The sequence below is a fragment of the Indicator indicator genome, chromosome 7 (genome assembly GCF_027791375.1).
Source record: "Indicator indicator isolate 239-I01 chromosome 7, UM_Iind_1.1, whole genome shotgun sequence".
Lineage (NCBI taxonomy): Eukaryota > Metazoa > Chordata > Aves > Piciformes > Indicatoridae > Indicator > Indicator indicator.
Window position 1 is genome coordinate 13194441 of NC_072016.1, and position 19539 is coordinate 13213979.

General features: G+C 36.9%; 1 protein-coding gene across 1 annotated transcript in view; it reads left to right on the forward strand.

The window, feature by feature from the left end:
- LOC128967977 (adhesion G protein-coupled receptor A3-like) overlaps positions 1-19539 on the forward strand; it is a 257561-nt gene that overhangs the window by 35572 nt on the left and 202450 nt on the right. Inside the window, exon 2 of the mRNA XM_054382291.1 lies at positions 5919-5990. Within this exon, the coding sequence (XP_054238266.1) occupies positions 5919-5990 (72 nt within the window). The remainder of the gene's footprint in view (positions 1-5918; positions 5991-19539) is intronic.

Here is a 19539-nt window from a genome sequence, read left to right on the forward strand (position 1 = left end):
AAAAATAGTTTTTCATTTGACACTGTAACATTTCAATATCAATGTTTCTAGTCTTATTCTGATAACATAAGTTAAATACTTTTCTCCCCACATGTGTCCAAGTATTTCATAGGGTGAACTCTCCTTTTGTATCCAAGCATATACCCTATATAAAGAGAACAACCAGCTTAAACTGCTGTTATCAGGCTTCTATGAAAAAAGATTAACTTAGTTTTCTCTTTTTTTTTTTTTTTTTTTAGAATAAAATATTCCCCTCTGCTTGAACTGAAATTAGTATATAAGAGAAACTTTAGTATCTGAAACAAATATACAATCTTAATGGGCTGAGCTTTCTACTGGTTGGTGAAATTACCTTGATTATCATCTGTAACACACCTTGGGAAAATAAATGGGAATTAAGAGGAAGTCCATGGTGGGGACAAGGATAGTTGGTCTCCTGGTTGGTGTCTCTGGTAGTACTTCAGTGTACCTTCAGCTGGTCTCAATGAGTGGGCCAAAAATAAAGGATTGCAGGAGGGATTAATTTTTCTAGATATTGGTTGTGCATCTTATTGTTACAGTGCAAGTCCATCTTATTGTTACACACTTATGTATCAGCTAGACACAGGACTGGTCCAAGCCTGATCTAAACTAGTTCATGGGTTGCCTACAAGAAAAGTCAGGAGGAAGCTGACATTCCAGTGGTTTTTTTTTTTTTTTGTGAAGTTAGGTGGTTGGTTTTTTTTTTCTTGTGGCTTTTATTTTCTCCTGTGAATATTGTCAGAGTAAATACCTGTTTTCAGTAATAGGTCAGACTTCCTTTTGTGTTCACTATGCATTTTGGTATAGCAGTCTTTCTGACAACATCTTATCTTGAATTTGGTTATTTGAGATGTGGTGTTTTTTTCTGTGGATGCATTGCTGTGTTACCTCACAGTCTTTAGGTTTTCCTGGGTGTGACACAGTACCATCCTGCTGAAGAAGCCTCAGGTGTAGAAATTGTTTTACTTGGAATGTCATGTGAACCCAAGTCAATTGACTTGAAGGCATGGTAAAAAGATTGTTTTGATTTTGTTGAGGGGAGTTGAGGTTTGTTTGCATTGTGATTGAGAGCTTTTTATTTGGTACCTTTTTTAATACTACAGTATATACTCTTATACTGAGTGTGTTTTGTACTTGAATGAAACTTCATTGCACAGGATTACAACTTTCTACTCTTTTAGTGGTTTCACAGAAACAAACATCATAACATGAACTTAAGGAAACTGATTTGTGGCTTGTTCAATTCAAATGGAAGAACCAGGGGAAAAAAATATCAAAGAGATGGCTTGTAGCCCATTGGAACAATTCATTCTTTCAGGTGCATGTCTATTCTTCTGAAGGAAGAGGTGTAGGAGAGCAATGGCTCACTGACCATCTATGCATCTCAGTTACTAATATACTTCTTAAAATGATTTTGGTCCTTGTGTATGTACGAAGTTGGTTTGTTTCCAGTGCAAGATGACTGAATTATCATGCAGCCTGTGTTACAGCCCACCAGAGAAGTATGTTTACATCATGAAACTGCATGTACGTATTGCTTTAGGGTATCACTGTAGGTTAAAAGAGGGTATTTTGAGGCTATCCCTTCAGAGTCTTTAGGAATAGTGATGGAGGGCTTCACAGATCTGGGAAAGGACAAACCTAGTGTAGTCTTCTGAATGTGCTCCCTGGTGTAAACTGTCTGCCAAAGTGTCTAGGAGCAGCAGAGACATAAGATTTGGAAGGGTTAATGAAGTGAGCAAAGAGTTCATAGTGTGTCTGATCAGTGGGATGGTGCTGACTAGTGAATTGCTTCCCAGCACTATTTCACTTAGATGTATCCCGCGAGGGCTATGATTTTGACTTCCAGTTACTTGGGTTTTGGATCATTACGTGTAGTGCAAAGACAGTTTGCATGTTGAAGTTTAAAATAGATTGATTTTTCAGAATGTTTCTCCAGAAAACTCTTTTCTTTCATTGGCTTTTTTTTTTTTTTAAAGACAAGTAAAACTTTAAGTGGATTTTGGTTATGGAAAATAGTTTCACTGAACTGAAAGTGTGCTCATTTTCTTAGTGTTTCTCTCCTTGAAGTAAAATACTGAAAATGTGAGATTCTTAGCACATTGGCTAGGAACTGGTAAGTATTTAAACCAACTGCCTAGTCACAATGTGTAGCAATATTCATCACTGTGATTCACTAGCACATCAAAAAAAATCCCAAAAACAGACAAGTGAAAATGCTGTGAATAAATAAAATGTGAGAAATACTTAATCATAGTGGGGGCATGGTGGTGATTTGTTTTAAAAATCCAAACTATATTTAATCTTTTATGAAAATAAGTGACTCTTTTTCTATTATGTCTGAAAGTTATAACTATGTTATAAACTGTCTGAAATCAAATACATGAAGAGCATCTTTTCTCATGTGTTTATCCACAAGTCTTTTGCATCTGTATGTACAAGAAAAGGAAGCTTTTCACGTCTCTGCTTTACTGTAGAATTTCTGCACGTCTCTAATTACAAACATCTCTCTGTAAGGAGGTGGTTGTAATCAAAGGAAAAGAGATTCCAAATGATTTCAGCCAGACTTTATATATTCCATGTCCCTTCTGTTTCTTTTCTGAAGAAGTAATACACAAAATTTTTCTGTGTAATTTCAGCATTAAGTGGCACTACTTGACCGGGCATTGATTACTTGAAAAAGTCCTTCTTGATAAGAGCCCATTGCAAGTTCTTGGGCTAAAGGTAATTAAAAACAGGTGGATTCTTTCCATGTAGTGTACCAACCAGTGAAAGAAGATTTTTATTTTATTGTTGGTTTGTGGTTTGTTTTTTTTCTTTCCTTTTTTAATTTTTTTTTTCCCCTATGGACCTTATTGGAACGCTAGGATTCTCTAAAGCTGTAATTCTGAACAGAAAGACATCTGTATTTTAACTATAATACCCATACTACTTTGTTTATAAAACCTGAATTTTAGTTGGCACTGTAGGAAAGAGAAGTTCCTGAAGGAAACGTAGTTTTTGAAACCTGATCTCTGTGTGAAAGTCTCTGAATGTCTGGTATAAAGAAAGGTTTCATTTACATTATTTTTGTTTTGTTTTGTGGTGTCTCTTGTAGTTTTTCAAGACTCAGTTTATCTTTCAGAAAAATCAAATTACTCAATGTAATGGCAGTGTTGCAGAACATCAGCTGTTTAATGAGCCTTCCATGTATGAACTAAATGTTCTGCTTAATATTGTGATTTATTACTACTTACATAGTGGTCTTCATTTTCTGGGAGGTTGTTTTATGTGAATTAATGATACTACTTTCAGTCTGCACTTTTAGAGGTGACTCAGAGGTAGAAAGTAGGAGACCCATGTACTGCTGACTTGTGCTGCCTTTTAATGGAGCTGCCAACAAAGTTCAAACCGCCCTCTTTTTCTAGGCAGAAAAAAATAAAAGGCAGGAAAAATACCATGGAAAGTTTTGAAAGACCAAGCTGCTTGTATGTAAACCAGATGAGTGTTCTGAAGTGCGTGTATCTTTTCAAATCAGACTATGCCAAGCAGTGCAAATATTTATGTCTAATGTCTTTGTAGGAGACCTCAAAAATGGTCTCTCAGCATATAAACAAATGACCCAGTTTGTGATTTTAGTATTTCTAGGATTGGCCAATTTTCATTTTGGTACTTCACCTTTTCTAGACTGACACAAGTTCAGTGCAGCCTTGGAACAGAAGCTGAATAAAAGAACGCCTGATCTAGTGTGAGGTGTCCCTGCCCATGGCAGGGGGCTTGGAACTGGATGATCCTTGTGGTCCCTTCCAACCCGGACTGATTCTATGATTCTAGCAGAATAAAATAATAGCTCATTTTTTCTGTTTATATTTTTTAGTTTAGATAAGCAATTTTCCAACTTAGTCACTGTATGGGCACCTAAAGAGTGGAGAAAATCTGTCAAATAAGACATACTGAAACGATTTGTCTTTCTTCATGACACTGCTGAAATGTATTGCTACAATGATAGTGGAGGGTTGATAGACTCGAGAGATATTTAATGTCATACATATGATTGTTAATCTGAGACAGCAGAATATTTTATGTGATGTGGAGTTTCTTTGTTGATGGCAGTAGACCATGCATGTATTGCAGCATGTTTAATTTTAGTTGTAAACATAGGCTTCTGGATGCTTTCAGATGCCTGGGTGTAAGTGTTGATAATTGCTCCCAGATTGCCAAGTGTGGGTTATGCTGACTGGTTACAGATGAGGAGTAATGCTGCTGCACATGTGTGTTCAGTAACCATATAATGGAATAGCACACAGGTCAAATCTAAGCTGCTCTGTTCTCCATGTTCTTTGATAATGATTCATCAAATCACATCAAAATATATCTACATGTTGTTTGATGAATTTTAGAAACAAATTTCAAAAAGTCGCCAAATTTTATTGCCATTACAATATTTTAACCTTTGTGCATCAGAAATGATTTCCCTCTGGGTCAGTGTTGTGTGTTGTCTTTTGCACCTAGACTTGAGATTTTATGTAGCAGGTGTAAGTTGGGGCAAAGCACTTTGCAGTTGATACGCAGTAGGAAACAGTAAGGGTGAGACAACTTAAGACAGTGCAAAAAAGCTGCACTAGAGAATCCCCAGGGCCACCCATGCCATCCTCCCTTCTTATCTAACATTTATGGTTTGGAATACCCCGTTGACCAGACTTAGTGTCCTGGTTGTGGCTCCCCCCCGTTTTCTTGTGAAGAAAATGAACCCTATCCCAGCTGAACCAGGGAGAGACAGTCTTGTGTAATAGATTGTTTTAAAACTTTACAAAAGTAAAAAAAAAAAAAATCTGTTCAGAGTCTCAAGTTTGCTAGTTAAGAATATAAATTTTTTTTGAATCTTTTTATTTCTATCTTTATTGCAAGCTGTCTCTTAAATGGAATTTTGTGTGCCAGAGAAGTTTAATTTATTGTAAATATTACATTAAAAGACTCATTTCTCAAGCAGTTTAAATTAGGTTTTTTTCAGAGACAAACATTTCTTCTGTGCATTGCATAATCATTAGGTCTTTTTAGGTCTTTTCAAAAAAGCAATTTCTTGAGCTTCTGTAACAAATTGTGTTTCTTTTGTATATTGTGAAGTTCTGAAGTTGTGGCATCAGAATGAGTGCATGTTCATGTTGTATTGCTTCTGAAATAGCTGAGAAAACAGTCATGAGAAAAAAAAATCACTGAGCTAGAAGAGCTACTTGTGACACTGACAGGACTTTGACATAAAGAGGAAGAATAGACAACTTTTTTCAATAGCTTGCATGCAGGGCCAGTTCGCATTGGGGGTGGTACTTGATGGGCCAGGCACAGCTTAATTATTGAATTTCTACTATGCAGAGGTTGCAGTAGGAAAACACTTTTAAACGAGTCTGGGGTTTGTGGTGAAGGGGTGGGGTTTTGTTTGTCTCTCATACAGAAATTAAAATGCTTTCTCTGCATCTCTTGGCTGTTGATGGTGTTATTCCTTGTACACACCTGCTACAGCAGGCACTGCAAAGTGATTGTATTGTCCTCTGGAAGGGTTTTTAACATATCCCTTGCTTCATCAGCCTTTTTGCTAACTGGGAAGCCCAACAGATAACCCTCACGAGTCGTAATTTAGAATCTGCTAGTGAAGTGTCGGCATTTATCTGTGACAATTTTCAAGTTAAAGCCAAAATTCGTTTGTTGATGTATGTCTCGAATGTGCTTTTATTTAATAAAGAAGAAACCATACACTTCAGGAAATGGTAATCTTTATTTACTTGCTATGATGGGAAAATGCAAATGAAGCAGAGAATTTTATGATTAGTATTTTACTGAGCAGTCATTTACTATAATTATGTGGTTTTAATCAGTGGAATTACCATATTCTATTAACCAGTTTCTTTCCTGACTTCTTGTAGGATTCTGAGTAACAACAAGATCTTGTGGTTGAAGAATGGCTCTTTCTTTGGACTGAGATCCCTGGAGAGACTGTGAGTAACTGGTCAGCCTTGTTCCACCTTCAGTAAAAAAATTATTTTTGTTTTACTTATAGAAGCAAACGTAAGATAACGAAGTTGAGATGTTCTGAAGTGTATTACACAGAGTTTCTAAACAATCATCAAGTTGAGAAACAGCAAAAAATGAGTGAATGGGGATGGACATGGAAAATACAGGAAAGCACAGTCATCAATTTGGAATTAAAATAAACATTGAGTCAAAGACTTGTACTGCACTGTGTACACTATCACAGCGAAGACTGATATATGTAATGGCAACACTACTATACCTAAGATGTAGTTTGGGTTATTTAACTCATTGGTCTCCAATACTTCCATTTTAATTCTATTTTAATTCTAGTCTATATTTTAATTATGTTCTAAAGAAATTGGACAGCATTTATCACTGGAGCAGACAATGACTTTGATAAAGCTTCTTGACCGTGTATTTCTAGCAGGTATTTTGGGGGAGAAAGAAGGCTTAGGAACAACCAAGGAGTTAAGAAGTTGATGTTTGGAAACTTCAGTGGAATAAATAAGCAGGAACAGCTATACTGTAGTAATGCTACTTTCTGTATATATAGGTCACTCATAGGTCTTCTCCCCCTCTACTCTGCCCTAGTGAGGCCCTACCTGGAATATTGCATCCAGTTCTGGGCTCCCCAGTTCAAGAGGGACTGGGATCTGCTGGAGAGAGTCCAATGGAGGGCTACAAGGATGATTAAGGGACTGGAGCACGTGCCTTATGAAGAAAGGCTGAGAGAGCTGGGGTTTTTTAGTCTGGAGAGGGCAAGACTGAGAGGGGATCTAATAAATGTATACTAATATATGAGGACTGGGTGTCAGGAAGGAAGGGACAGCCTCTTTTCACTTGTGCCCTGTGATAGAACAAGGGGCAATGGATGTAAACTACAGCACAAGAAGTTCCACCTCAACGTGAGGAAGAACTTCTTTACTGTAAGGGTTACAGAGCTCCCCAGAGGGGTTTTGGAGTCGTCTCCTCTGGAGACTTTCAAGACCTGTCTGGATGTGTTCCTGTGCAACCTTCACTGGATTCTATGGTCCTGCTCTGGCAGAGGGCTTGGACTCCGAAGATCTCCAGAGGTCCCTTTCAACCCCTAACAACATCCTGTGATCCTGTGATTTGACAATAATCATGTGAGCAAGTGTAAAAGGCTATTTTTTGTGTCTTTAGGCAACTTTTCCAGTGCATCTCAAATGAGTAAATATTTATCACACCTATCTTAAAATATCTCCCACAGCTTAAGCTAAAATATTTGTGTGTCAACAGCTCTACGTAATGAATGTATTTTCAGAAGGCAATATAAAGTAGTTACTAAATTCATGAATGCAAAGTAATATTGTTAGTAACAGCTGTGGCAAGTCTTTTTGTGCTTGAGAATATTTGGCCAGCCATAGTCCTTCTAGGGACTATGACTAGGGGTTGTTAGGTCAGGTTGCTCCAGCTGTGCTGGACCCAAGGTGAAGATCTAGACTAGGAAAATAAATCTTATACTCTCATACTGATGTCAGCTGACACAAAACAGTATGTATGTGACCTATTATCCACACTACTAATTTTCCTGCCCTCCAAGCAACCTCTGTATTAGAATGTCCCGGGTAGCCCTATCCTGAGCTAACACTCCATGTTTCCTCTAGCTGGGGACAATCTGTCATGGCTTTCCTGGTGCATAATGGTGTTAATCTTCTACTTGGCATTTTCTAAAGTGGATGTATGAAGTCTCTCTCTGTTTCATAACCAAATGGATGTTTTCATTGATAGGAGCATAATTACCTCTGAGATTGCTGCTCCGTTGTCCCTGGTGGTTGAAACTGTTTAATGGGTTCAGAAGCTGTTAGGAGGGAACCAGCAAATAAAAATAAACAAACATACACTAACAAACCAGCATTGCATAAGCAGCGTTTCCTTGGAAAATCAGGATGAAAGATCACTAGGCAAGATTGCACATTTTTCACAGTTGACCCAGAAGAAAAGCATGCCAGGCACTAAAGCTTCACCAGTGAGTGTTTTACAGAAACTTGCTGTTACATTTCCCCAGTACTTCTAGGCCTGTTTCTAAACAAAGCAAAATAGTGCTGAAGTATTTGTAAGAATTTGGCACCGAATTTGGTCTTTGTTTGAATATTATTTTTTCAGCTGCATGGATCAGTCTTACTCAACTGGGTCACACCTAGGTTGCGTGTACTGAGCGTTCCTGTATTGTAAAGTTACCAACTGTGTGGTAGTGCTATGCAGTCATGTGTTGTCCTCACTTAGTGTTAGGTAAGATTGCAAAGAATGTACTCTGAGTATGACATTCTGCAACTGTATATTGTGCTGTGCAGTTGAAGTAACAGCACATTAACTTGAGGGAATGAAAGGGCAGGAAAGGCAAGCAAAACGAATTAGAGCATAGGAAAAACAATGTTGTTAAACAGCAAGTATGAAAATGTGGTATTTAGATGTTCTTTACCAAAACTTCAGTGATGAAAGGGTAAAATATAAAGGTTTTACGTTTAGATATACTGCTGTGCTTCTTTAAACATGCAGTTTATGTTCTGTTAAATTACTGGCCACTTCATTTCTTTTCCTGTCTATGCTTTTGAAATGTGTGTGGACACACATTCACACATGAAGAAACCAATGAAGTTAGAAATTTCATAAATTAAATTTAGAATTGTTTGAAAAAATAGAAAAATACCTGTTACTAAAAACTAATAGTATTTCAGACTGACAGCCAAGATCCAGTTGTAAAAAGTTTTATTTTTTTAAATGAAGAGCTTGAAATTAAGGGGTGTGCCCATAACTTCATGCACATGCTTTTTACAGAAAATAGATTAATAGTCTTGGAGACCTCAAGTGACCACATACATTGTTTTGAAATGCTACTTAACCACGTTTATAGAAATTCTGTGACGTTAGGAAGAAGTCACTTTTAAAACCTGTTTCTTAGAGCTGTTTGTGGTGTAAGTAGACATGGCATGCTTAAAACTGGTTTTATACAATTTTTCTATTTGGGAAATTACAGAGAAAGGAAAATCAGTTCAGGCTCCTGTCAAACATCTGAAGTTTTCTTGCCACTTTTCCTTGCATTTCAAATCCCATATGGGTTTAATAAATTCTCCAGATCTAGTTGATAATGATAGCAAGCAAGTTCATTGTTTAAATTCACCTTAAATATTCTCAAGGAACGAAAATATATATATATATGTTCCAACCATTATTTTTTCTTGTCTAGTAACATGTCTAGGAGTCCTAGGGAAATCTAAGCCTTTTTTTTAATGTAAAATTTCTTACTGTGTTGACTTCTTGTAATTGTCTGCAGGAAACTCATTATGCTGCTTTACTGTTTGAAGTGGTTGAACATATTCCAGTAGGTAAGAGAGGGTGGGACTAGTCATGGGAGATGATTTTTTTTCTCCTGGATCAAGACTATTTTGTGCACATACTCTAAACTAGGCTGAATACAATTCATATTCCTCTTGGTGCTCACTCAACTTTGAATTACCTCTTTGGTTGCAGTACCAGTTTAAGAGATTGTCTTTCTAATTATGATGATGCTGGTGTTTGCATGAGGCATGATAGGTGCCTTTGTCACTTCCACACACAGCTAATACAGCTGGCATTTTTATAAATCAATGCTAAGTGTGCTTGCCTGCAATATATTCAGGACTAAGGGAATTATAAATATTGAGCTCAAAAAGGAAAGCTCTGAAAACTAATGAATTACAGAAGTTAAAGTACTGTGATCTTCCAGAGATGCTTCTATTGCAAATAGCAAGTTTGAAGCAACCCCTGAGATATGCCAGAGCTTTACAAATATGGAGGGGAGAGGAGCTATCAACATGTCAGAAAGAGGGAAGAAAACATTTACTAATATAATAATTATTTATCATCTAAAATTAGAGTAGCTTTTTGTGAAATTCATAGTTTTAAGGCTCATCCTGGAGCATGGAGAGAACAGGTTTCTACCAAGAAAATGAGTGTTAAGCTCGTAAGTTGGGTTGTATTTATCAGAGCTTCATGCTTCACTGGGCTTAAATGTAATGATTAGATGCTGAAAGATATTTTTGTCTAATCTTTGTCCAGTTAGAACCAGACTCCTTACCCATCCTGTGATTTGTTCTGCATCTGCTGTTGCTGGTCTTGTATTGTGGTGATAATAACCCAGATGCTCTGAAATTTTGCCTGGCTTTGGTGCTTGGCCCTCTGCCTCTGGTCATTTTAGCCAATAATGCCAATGTCACATTTATTCTGATGCAGCCAGAAGACACATGTCCATTTATATGAATGTGTGTAGATATCTAACTTCATGTAACTGTAAATAAAGTTTATAACATTTAAATTAATTGTTGCTAAATAAATAAATGCACATTGGCATCCCATAGCAATGGGTTTTTATGGAATAATTTTGATATCTTACAATTTTAGTAGCATGGATTAATATTGAGTCTGAGAAAAGAGAATAAAAAGAAAGATGCTTGTAGCACCAGAATATTTTCAGTCCCTCACTTGGAAGGTGTTTTTTGTACCATCAAATATGGATTCCTCGTTAACATAAAAAGAAATAATTTTATTTTTTAAAAAAATTACAAATAAAATGCAATGAGAACTTTCCCCTATCACCTTACTTAGCTAAAATTTTCTTATTCATAATGAATAAATTTCCAACTGAGTCTTTAAGTTGGATGACTTTGTTTTTTGATAGATATCTTTTTTCATCACCTGATCTTGGAAGATGCTGGGTTTAGGCATTGCATTTAATAAATACACCTTCTTAGTTGCTACATCTTTCACTTAAAAGCAGTTAACCCTTCTTAATCATAAAGATGTTTATGCAAATAGGGAATTTTATGCAAGCTGTAACAAGTATGTAAGGGTCAAGTAATATATATTTGATGTCAAACAAAATACTCTTCTGAGAATCTTGGAAAAAAGGATCATTTGAGACAAATGCCTGGAAATTAGGGGACTCTCTTCTTCTATTTTTTGCCATAAATTTTCATTCAATTTTTGTCATTCAATTTTTGTTCTTTCTCTTTAGCTCTGTGTTTAGTGTGTGAAACAGTACTGCTTACCTAGTGTCTCCAAATCTAATAATGCTGGGGTATCCTAATGTAACTAGAGAGAGAAAACATTGTTAAGAAAAACTACACTGATGCTTATGTAATACCAATTATTTTAACATTTTGAACTTGCATAGACTCATTTATTTGAGTTTGATTTTGTATTCCTAGCCTGGCTGGGAAGTGGCCTTAATGGGCTCAGATACATTAGTGCAGAAAGAGGATACTGATGCCCAGTCAACGTATTTTGTGCAGCTCCATGCAGCCCAAGAAACTGAGTTGTTAGTGAAATTTGTTAGTAAATGTAAACCTCACAACCTCACTTCTTTTTTTCTTTTTCTTTTTTTTTTTCCAAGCAGTGAAAAAGCAGGTTGTATAGCAGGAAACTGTTCTGTATCAGAAAAGTTCTTAGCTTTGACTACAGCTGAAGTAACTCTCATTAAATCCCATGACACCAATCCAAGCATGGTGTATGCTGAATAGCACATGGATGTTGGACAGGGGTGGAGACAACTCTCAACCTGTCATCTTTGATGACATCTTCTCACTGTTTTAGTGAGAAGACTGAGGCAATGCAGGCACATCTCTGTGCCTGAGAGGACTGTGACAACATCTAGCAGGGTTACAGGGGATGTGGCTGAGGTCATCCTCTTGTCTTGGTTGACTTTTTGGGCTCAACTTTAGTCCAAACATAAATTTAGTCTATTCTACCATTAATATTATCTGGTATAACTGTCACAGGGGAAAAATACAAGTAAGATGGATCCATCTATAAAACACTTGTATTAACATATTGGCATTAAAAATTGTTAGAATCCTGCTAGCAAGTAGATCTACCTGTAAATTTTTTTTAGATTTTTTTTTTTAATGGAAGTAAATGAGCTGTAGCTGTCCTGTTGAGTGTGTTATTTTTTATGTGAATAATAGCATATCAGAAATACGATGAGCAAGAGTGTAGATAATGAATCAAATTCTAACCCAGCATTAGGAATTTGGGTTTGCAGAATTGATATTCTGACTCTTCCAGTTACTACTGCCACAGCCAGTAGATGCATGTGTATCTTCTGGGGCCAGTATTGTAAGAATAAAACAAGAGTGACCCATGGATGCCCTAACTGCTGTATCTTGGTGGGTTACATATAAGCAGCAAGGGGCAACAGCTTTGCAATATATCATGGAACAGAAACCCACTGTTGATCCTTGTGTAGAAGGATTCCAGGGTGAAATGCATTTCCACATGAATGTTATTTGGCTGAAGGGAGTATTTTAGTGAATTGCACAGAAGGAGGAGATCTAATTTGCCATTGTTTCATAGACATTTTCAGGAACTAGAGGAGAAGCAGTGGCCCGGTCAGTGTCACAAGTCAATCAAGGCAAACAATTAAACATTAACTTTTCATTTTAATACTGTGATGCTTTATGGATCTCTCAGTTGAATCCTCTGACTAACAATAATTTACTCATTTAGTTGTGCAGAAGTTGACTATGTGCATTTTTTGATGCCTCACCTCCCCCTCCCCCTCCCCTCCCCTCCCCTCAAAAAAATAAACAACTAACCAAACCCAACACAAAACCAAGCAAACAAAAAACCTTCCCAAACTCTCTAAAATCCAGAACCTACTATGTCCTAGTGTGCAGCATTAGAGAGTTAGCATTATATCAGGAATTATAAAACTCTTGTTATTCTTAGTATGGCTGTCAGAGGAGTTAAAAACTCAAAGGAAAATTGCATTACCCTCTATTCTAATACCTGTATTCTAAGTTGTACAAGCACAAAGTAACTATCAAAGCACTTGTAATGTAGACTGACAGATAATACTTTTTTTTTTTCCTTTAGTCATTTGTTATTTACTAGTACAAAGTCACTATACAGACTATTAGACATTATGTATTTTATATTTTAGAGGATGAGACAACAGGAAAATAGTGCCTATATCTAGTTGAGTAGAGCTGCTATGCCATAATGTAAAAAAAAAAAAAAAAAAAAAAAAAAGCAGAAATTCCTAAAGGAGAAGTTTCCTTTTTGGGGCATTATAGTGCTATTTAAAAATAGCAGTATTAAATCTGAAAAATTGGGTAATAAAATTATTGCCATAGTTTTAGTGCGAGGGTCCAGAACCAAGTGTTCCTATTTTACTACCTTAAGTGTCTGCCACATTAATTTTTCTGGTTCTTGTGGTATTATTTTTCCCCCTGTGATAGAAACAAGGTGATCTAGAAGGCCAAGTCTTTGCTCTTAATTTCATAATGAGACATAAGATTTGTCACACTGCATTCCCCTGCTGGTGCTGCTCTTTGGCATGATGTGCATTTATGCCATTCTGCTTGTGCTGCTGAGATTGCATTCCTCCAGTGAAACTATGGTTTCAGCTTGGGCCTGAAGTTGCTAATTGCTGGTATGTATGTGGTATAGTAATGGCCTTTAAGAAGACAGTGGTTTGCCAGGTTGCATTGCTATACTTTTGAGTGTAGCTCTTTGTGTTTTCTTTTCACTAACAAAACAGATTTTTGTTGGAATTGCTGGCGTGGCAAAATAAAAATGTTCTGTGGGGACACAGCAGTTTCAGGAATGTCTTTGCCACAGATGTCAGTATTTCATTTCAAGTGATTTGCATTCACATAGTATAGAATCTTTTTTAAATTATAAAGCTGATCTGTACCACTTAGGCAGGATGCAAGCTGTCTGTCTTTTTCCATAAGGAAATGTTAGACTGGTTGGAGATGTAGGAAAACCAGAAACGTGGGTTAAGGGTGGCTTGTGTGAAATCACAGAGCAGCAAACTATGATGCCAAGCTGATAAAAATCAGTGTTAGTTGACTGATAACTGGGGTAATCTTGTGAAATGATCTGTGGGGTAAGTTGTCAGAGTAGTTGTGTTCAGTGTTTTTGTGGTTTTGGTCCTTCAGCTGTAGCCTGTTAATGGAATAACGTTTTCAAATTCCAAAAAACAACATTTATTGTGTTTATATGCGATGTGGTCTTTAGCATGTTAAGAAGACTGAGGTTTGGTACCTCATCTGGTAGTATCCATACAGAAAATGTGAAAGACCTAAAATTCTGAATAGGAACACCTCAACATCATGGTCTTGTTGGGTAGAAGTCAGTTTCAGAAGGAAAGCTTCAAACTCCTTGGCTTGTGTTGTGAGGGACTCTAAAGATCATCTAGTTCCAAACCCCTGTTGTTCTCTTGATTCTGCTGATAACTTTTTTTGTTTTTTGGCTCCTATCTTTGACTTTATTATTGACAGACATTTCTCATTTGCTTACTTGTGAGCAAAACCAAAAAAGTTACACTCTTGGAAAAGTTCATGTCTACAAGACTAGCTCATGAGGTCTCTGATGAAAACATAAGTTTGCAGTGCCCCTGGAAGCTTGTTGCCCTTAAAACTCATGGGGATGCCTGCAGAAAGCATAGCTTGTTCTCTGACACTTGTACTTCACCAGTAATCTCTGAGAAGGCAGGAGAAAAAAGAGAAGGCAACACCCCACCCCCACCCCCTCAAAGAAAAAAAGAACACACACACACAAAAACCCAACTTGAAAAGAAAGGCTATATTTTATGCCAATTTAGTTTAAATAATAATAAAAAAAAAATCCCCAGGATGAGTTGTCTGAAGTAGTTAGGGAAGCTGATGTAAAATAACAGCTGTGGGCAGTTTTCCTCCCCACTTCTTAATATAGACAGAATTGATTAGTTGGGTGCAGTGTAGTGCTGCATGTGTCAAGTAGGTACAAAATGGTTGTTCTCACGAGAAAATTGCAGGCAGAGTTAGCACCATAAGCTGTCTTGTGTTAACACAAATTGCCTCCTTCTTGAAATGGAAAGTGACTGGGAGAGCTATAGAGGATGTTTGTATAGTCCAAGCTATGCACATATTCTGTGAAAAAAAAGAGTTAGAAAATTCCTCTATGCTCTACTTTAGGACGTGTTTTGCTGAAGAGAATACAGAGAGAAGCATTCTACTGTAATGAAAATGTGTGCTTGCTTGTGAACTTGAAGGAATAAATTTGTTCTGTGGAATGATAGCAAGCTTCATCTTGCAGAAATAAAGCAGTTTTGAGTTAAAAATAGACCACTTGAGTTAACATAATGCAATCAACTTGTTGAAGCACAAATAATGTTTTTTATCACGCCATTACAACCTGGAAAACTGTCAAAGCAGCAGCTCGAAGCTCTCAAAATCAATTAATTTCTGTCTATGAAAAAAATATGAAAGATGCTAAATCAGGAAAAAAATATTTTAATTATAGGTGCCTGAACCTCCCCCAAAATTATTAAAAAGTGTGGTAGTCTCTCAACCGTGACTGTAATGTTTTTGCTATGAGGCTATAATTAATGGCCATTTACAGCAAATATATGTTCTCTGGGGACACGATGCATTTATTTTCACCAAGTGTTCTTTCCATTTTTTCATGTTCAATATTCCCATTTCTTTCTTAATGCAAAGTAAGTTAATAGTTTTTAAAGACCTTAAAGAAATGTTTTTCAGCTGAAATGAGAGTTTAAAGTACATTGTGCTCAGAACAAAACAGTGTTTACTGTACTGTGTCAGCAGCTAAGTTGAGAATTTGATAAGCTTTTTTCCCCCCATTTGTACCATTAATTGCTTTTAGGTATTTCTGAGAAGTCCAAGTGCCTCTAAAGGGACAATTCTCCTATTTGAGTGAAGTTTGAGTAGTGTATAAAGCTTTCTTACTGTACAGGGTTATGTGAACTTACAAAAATATTTAGGAATGTAAGAGCAGAATGGGTTGCAGCCAGGCTGAGTTTCCAGGGATAAAAAGAAATTTTTTTTTGGCCTTCCATCTCATCATGGACACCATAAACTAGCCACTCCATTAATTGCTTTCCAGCACTCCATTAAGAACACAAACTTCAGTTCAAAATAACGTCCCTAAAAATTATAGTGTGTCAGAGGAGAAGAAATTGTAATGTGTCACAAGGTTTAAAAAAAAAAAAAAATCCTTTTTCTGTGTCTTTGCCACTGTAACCAATAAATCCTTATCAGTCCAAATCTGACATTAAGCATGATGCATGCCAGCAATTTTATACCAATACAGACACCTACACATTTTTCAGTACTGGAGCAGTTCAGGTTGCATTCAAGTGTATGAGTAGCGGTCTGTGATGATTGCTTTGTAGTTTGTGTAAATGAAATTAAATGTCTTTTTCTTCAGAATCAAAAAATGCATTTCACTCATTTTTCCATTCTGACTGTTATCACATAGCAGCTGCTCTCTGGTTTCATGTACCTATCTACTCATCTTCAGATTCTGATTTACCTTAAGAGGGAAAAAAATCAATCTCAGTTAAGAGCTCTGACATAATTTCTCCTTCATTCAGCAATTTCCTACTTTCCTTGGTCTAATTTATGTTAAGCAGTGACAATGAAAGGAAAAACATTTAATAAAAGTAGAAAAAATGGTATCATAACATCATAAATATTAGCAGAGGGGTGGAGGGAGAACACAGGGGAAACATGGGAAGGCACCGAATTGCTTGGGAGGAGTTAACAATAGCTTGTATTGGAAGTGGTCTTTACACAGACTTCCTTCTTTCCTTACTGAGAGAAGGAAATTTCTGGTCTTCCCACCTCTGTATTGAGTTGCTGAGCTAGTGGATGTGTGTCCTAAAGTTTTGTTTTCTCGTTTCAGATCTCTCCCTTTTGAAAATTCCCCAAAGTTCTGTGTCTAGGTGAAATTAATTTCTTAGGCATGTATTCCTATTAAAAAAAAAAAAAAAAGCAGCTGTCCTTTGTCACTGTGTTTGTGTTCTTACATCATTCTTTTCTGCATGTTCATATTGTGTTGAAATAACCTCTGGTTACTTTGGTTTTATGTGTATTTACCTCTATAATTATTTAGCCATTCTGAAGTCTGATATTCTTAATTTTGGCCCATTTCCCCCACAAATCCAGTCACACATTTTCACATGACAGTATCCCAATAAAATAATTAGGATTTGATTCTTAACCTAAGTGACCTAAGCCAAGTTTCATTTCTTCAGTCTTGCCTAATGCCTCTCAGTAACACTTGTGGCTTTCCACACCCCCATGTTATGGAGGTGCTATTCCCCAACGTACCACTCTCTCCTTCACAGGAACAGCCCTTGTTTCTTCAGAAAACATAGCTGGCCTGCTGCAAAGCAGCTATTTCATTAGCAAGCATTTTAGGAAGAGAGAGATGCAGGCTGGGCAACGAAACTCTGGTTGATATCTACCAAGAAAATAAAAATCGTAATTTACGAAGGATGTATACTGGGTGCATGAAGTTGAGCATATGCCAGCAACTAAAGCATGAACTCTTCAGGACTCTGGGCTCATGCCAACATATGCAAAAACTGGTATAGGCCTCTCATTGCTGCTTCAGCTTGTGCAACATGCTAACATGGGGTACACCACGCTTCCTTTTGCTAAATTACCTTGGCCAATGAATTTCTTTAACTACTTAATGTCTCTTAGTAGGGTTGAGGTTCCACAGGTTAAAACTTTAGCATTTGTAATGAACTGCACAGCATTAGCTGTGTGCTTTTTGTTTATTTATTTTAATGCTTGCATGTTTCAGAGCTGGTAAGTTTGGTTTTGCATACACTATTGAAGTCACTTGTGGTACACTATGAAGTCCCATTCGTCACCCACTTTTCCTGGTAAGTTAGTTACATATCAAAGCAGATGTGGATACTGTTTTCATTAACTGAGCTTACACAAAACTTAAAATTTATGTAATAGTTGGGAAGGGTAAACAGCATCTACACTTCTTTATGATCCACAGTTAGACTTCCATGAAATGAAGAAAAAAACCCTTTTCTGGTAATTGAAGTCACTATAGTTCAACAACATTTAGAAGATGGTATATGGGATATGTGAAAAACCAACCCTAATGAAGGGTGGTGAGCCAGGAAAAAGCAGACAGGACCATGCAAGGCATTATGAGTCTTGCAGAATGACTGAAAGAACCTTTTTATACTGGCAGATATACTCATTTTACTGGCAAACTTTAGTAATGGGCTCATGTAAAAAGAGAAGCTGTGAGAGCAGCTGCTGCTTGCTTGCTTTCCTCGTTCAGTACACAGGCTGAAGTAAACCAAGAAATGGTACTTCACTTGTTTCAGTGTTGAGACAGTAGTAAAGCTGAGCAACTTGTATCGATCTTGACTTTGAGAACCAATGTTTTATTTGCAATATTCAAATGTTTTATATGCAACATTATTTTGGCTCTAGCTGCTAAGGTAATGTTCTGACATTAAGAACAGCATGTATCGTCATGGAGTTCTACCTTGGAGAATGCAAATGATGATCATATCGATTTCTAGGATCATTTCAGGTTAGCTAAGTATGAACTGATAGGTTAGAACAAGACTGACAGTTTGTCAGTATTTTTTCTAAATGCAATCATCTTTCATTTCCCATTTGAAGTTTTGAGCTCCTGTGTGAGGCAGAATGAGCATGGATTCAAAGAAATTCAAAAAGAGAAGGCATGTGCATGTATGCATGATAGCAGTGCCAATTTTCCAGCAGTGAGCCTGAAAAAAGGCAGCCTGCCTGCTCCACCACTCACCCAGAAAGTTAGCAGAACAGTCAATCAGCCAATTACACAGCAAGCTATCTACATCCCAGAATGCTAAAAGTCAAAGCTTTTGTTGTTCTTTGCTGCATTTTTCCTTTTGCATGTCAGCTACTCTGTGTATTTTCTGTATGTTAAGTTTGGGAATATGTAAGCTTTATTTTTATGGCTTGGCTGCTTGTGTTTTCTTAACCATGTATTATTTTATTCTATTACATTCCTCAACCTAAGGGATTTATTTTTATTGCTATGATATTTGCCTAAGTGCACCTATTTAGTTTTATCCTACCTGACTTTAGAGAATTAAAGTGACGGTGGCCGTTTTGCTTCTTAACTGCTTCATTCCTGAAAAGGTCTGAGCAAAGTCTTAAGTGAACAGTGCAAGAAGGAAGCACAATAGGAGATACTGCTGCAGGTTGTTATCCTCTGACCCCTCTTTGCTGCCTCCTTGTCTCCCTCTCAGAGGAGAAGGCAATTGAAGTGATTGGAGTTTACCACACCTTGCAGAGGGAAGGTTACAGTTTGTGTAAGGAAAATACCCCTATATGTACACACAGCCCCTCGATGATCTGCCTTCCTGTTTCCAGGTTATTTGGTCTATTATTGGTAAGTAAACCTTTATCAGAAGATTATTTAAAACAAACAAACAAAAACTAATCAGTGATTACACACCACAAAATTGATTGGCTATTACCAGGCCAAAACATATCTCTTTTATCCTAGCTTAAACAAACCTCTCTCTGAGGTGATGCTGTAGGTCAGTCTTTTCTTAGCATAACACAATTTTCATCAGCAACAAGTACATCAGGAATCATTTGATCTGCATGATTTTTGCTTAGAATAATGCTTGGTGGTCCAGTTCTTACACATCTCCCATACTTTTGGATTGCTTTGGGTTTTTATATAATCTGA